At 37.3% G+C, this 2,631-nt stretch overlaps 1 protein-coding gene across 1 annotated transcript in view; it reads left to right on the plus strand.

Moving 5' to 3' along the window:
• Positions 1 to 715: 715 nt before the first annotated feature.
• LOC102868038 (HLA class II histocompatibility antigen, DP alpha 1 chain-like) overlaps positions 716 to 2,631 on the plus strand; it is a 17,704-nt gene continuing 15,788 nt past the window's right edge. Inside the window, exon 1 of the mRNA XM_006882197.1 lies at positions 716 to 818. Within this exon, the coding sequence (XP_006882259.1) occupies positions 716 to 818 (103 nt within the window). The remainder of the gene's footprint in view (positions 819 to 2,631) is intronic.

Raw genomic sequence — 2,631 nt, forward strand, 5'->3', positions numbered from 1 at the left:
GTTTCAGCGAGCAGGGTTGTGTCATCTGCATAATGCAGGTTGTTGATGACTCTTCCACCAATCCTGATGCCACATTCCTCCTCGTACAGCCCAGCGTCTCGGATGATCTGTTATGCATACCAATTGAATAAAACTTTTACATAAAGAATTAAATAAAAAGAGAAATATTTCAGGCAAGTGGACAGAAAGATTCATTTTATTCCTTGCTAGATAATGTGTTCATACATAAATGTTAACATTTTTGTAAATGTGATAGAATAATTTAAAAATAGTTTAGAAAAAATAATGAGTAAAATTCTCAAAAAGAATCTGAATATCAATGATGGAAATATGGTATATATGAAGATTAATTCATTATATAACACAACATAACAGAAAACAACTGCTGTCAGAAAAAATGTTTGTGGACATATTTTTTCAAGTCTCTAACTCTGAGAATGTTTCTAATAGACTGAGTTGAAGATTCCTGGGTCATGTTTGCTCTCGAGATTTCTCCCATTTCTTTTCCAGCCCCTTTCAGTGTTCTGTTTACCTAGTAACATAGACTGTCAGCTCTGTAATTTCTCTCATTGGTTGAGCCTAGCCAGGATGTTTCCTCTCCACCCCTTTTGGTCAATTTAGAGTAAGACAACTCTGTAATTTCAGAGCTCTTTTCACTCAACCCCAGTTCCTCATCACTATTTCTGTGCCTAGAATGGTCATTACAGACCTTACAATGTGTACCCTCAAGAGAAAAATGTTCCAGAAAAAAGATGTCATCCTGGGGGCTTTCATCCTGACTTCCCTGCTGAGTATCCAAAGAGCTGGGGCCATAGAAGGTAAGTGACCAGGAGAAGGAGAGAGCAGGCGAGTGAAGTTGGTGACAGGTGATACATTTGCTTTAGAAATTAGAGATTGCAGTGTCTCACTGATCTATTTCTTCCTCGTGCCATACTTTTCTTCTTCATTCTCTTCAGTAATGTCCACCTTTTCTTCCTTTCACTCTAATGTTAATAACAATAACAGCAACCACCATTTACTGCATATCTACTTACTATGTTTCCCTATATGTCACCCATAAGAAATTTCAAAGATGTTATTATTCCCATTTTGAAGATGGAAAATGGAAACTAAGCAAATGAATGTGTTTTCTAAGGTTACAAACCAAGTCAAAGAGCCGAGATTTAAACCCAGACCCTAGTCTGATGAATATATCCTTTCTATTCCACAGTCTTCTGTAACCAGTGGCTTTCTAACTGAATTCTTTGAGGATACTGTTTCTCTTATAACTTTTTTGGATCCCTATTTCTTTTAGCTTGTGACAGACTCTGAGCTAAGTGCTCTGTATATTGTACCTAAGAGAGAAACTACTATTGTTTTCCTCCTTACCTCTTAAGATCCCAGGACCTTCGCAGGATCTTTCTGGGTGGTTCAAATGCTATCTTCTCCCAAGACAGCTATGTTTCTGTGTTTGTTAACCTTGTGATTCTAAAACTGATTGAACCAGGGGACTGTTGCTACAATGAGAGATTTAGACTTTGAACAACCACCAGGGCTCAGTTTGCATTATAAATTATAGAGAATGCTTTTTCTGTACACAGTTCTGATATCAAGGAACACTAAGTCTATAAATAATATTGCCCTCCAAAACCCAAGTGCTACATAACAGTTCATTAATATAAAAGCAGAAGCTATCTGCAGAAAAATGAAACAAGATCCACACCTCATTCCATATACAAAAACCAACTCAAGGTGGATCATGGACCTAGGACTAAAACCAAGGAATATAAACTTAATTCAAGAAAAGCTTGGAAGAACTTTTGTAGTCTTGATCCACAACATAAAGAGTCTTCCAAGTATCCTAAAAATTTACAACCAGAAGAAGCTAAAATAGATGAATGGGACCTTCTAAGAATCAAATCCCTATGCACATCCAAAACTTCTCCAACAGGGTAAAAAGGGAAGCCACAGACTGGAAAAAAGGATTTGGTAATGAGATATCAGATAAGGGACTTATAAATCCAGAATTTATAAAATACTTGAGCACCACAACAAGATAAAGGTAAATATTCCAATAAAAAAATGGGCACAGGATGTGAACAGACACTTCACTAAAGAAGACATCCAGATGGCTAACAAGAACATGAAGAAATGTTCAAAATCCCTAGCCCTGAGAGAGTGCAAATCAAGACAACTATGAGATATCATCTCACCCCAGTCAGAATAGCAAAATTTAGCAGAACAGCAAGCAACAAATGCTGGCAAGGTTGTGGAGAAACTGAAACCCTTATTCACTGTTGGTAGAAGTGTAAAATGGTGCAACCACGGTGGAAGGCTGTATGGCACTTTCTCAAAAATTTGCAAATAGAGATACCATTTGATCCAGCAATTCCACTACTGGGAAAATACCCTAAAGAGACCATAACTGACATCCAAGCAGATATATGAACACCCATGTTTATCACGGCTTTGTTCACAATAGCAACGAGTTGGAAACAACCTAAATGCCCATCAACAAACAAATGGATAGAGAAGCTGTGGTATATTCACACAACGGAATACTACACTGCATTGAAAAACAAGGAACTCATGCAATATTATTCAAAATGGGTGACCCTGGAGGACATTATGCTGAGTGAAGTATCTCAGTCA

Source organism: Elephantulus edwardii, unplaced genomic scaffold (genome assembly GCF_000299155.1).
Source record: "Elephantulus edwardii isolate Elephantulus edwardi_28Jun2011 unplaced genomic scaffold, EleEdw1.0 scaffold00017, whole genome shotgun sequence".
NCBI lineage: Eukaryota > Metazoa > Chordata > Mammalia > Macroscelidea > Macroscelididae > Elephantulus > Elephantulus edwardii.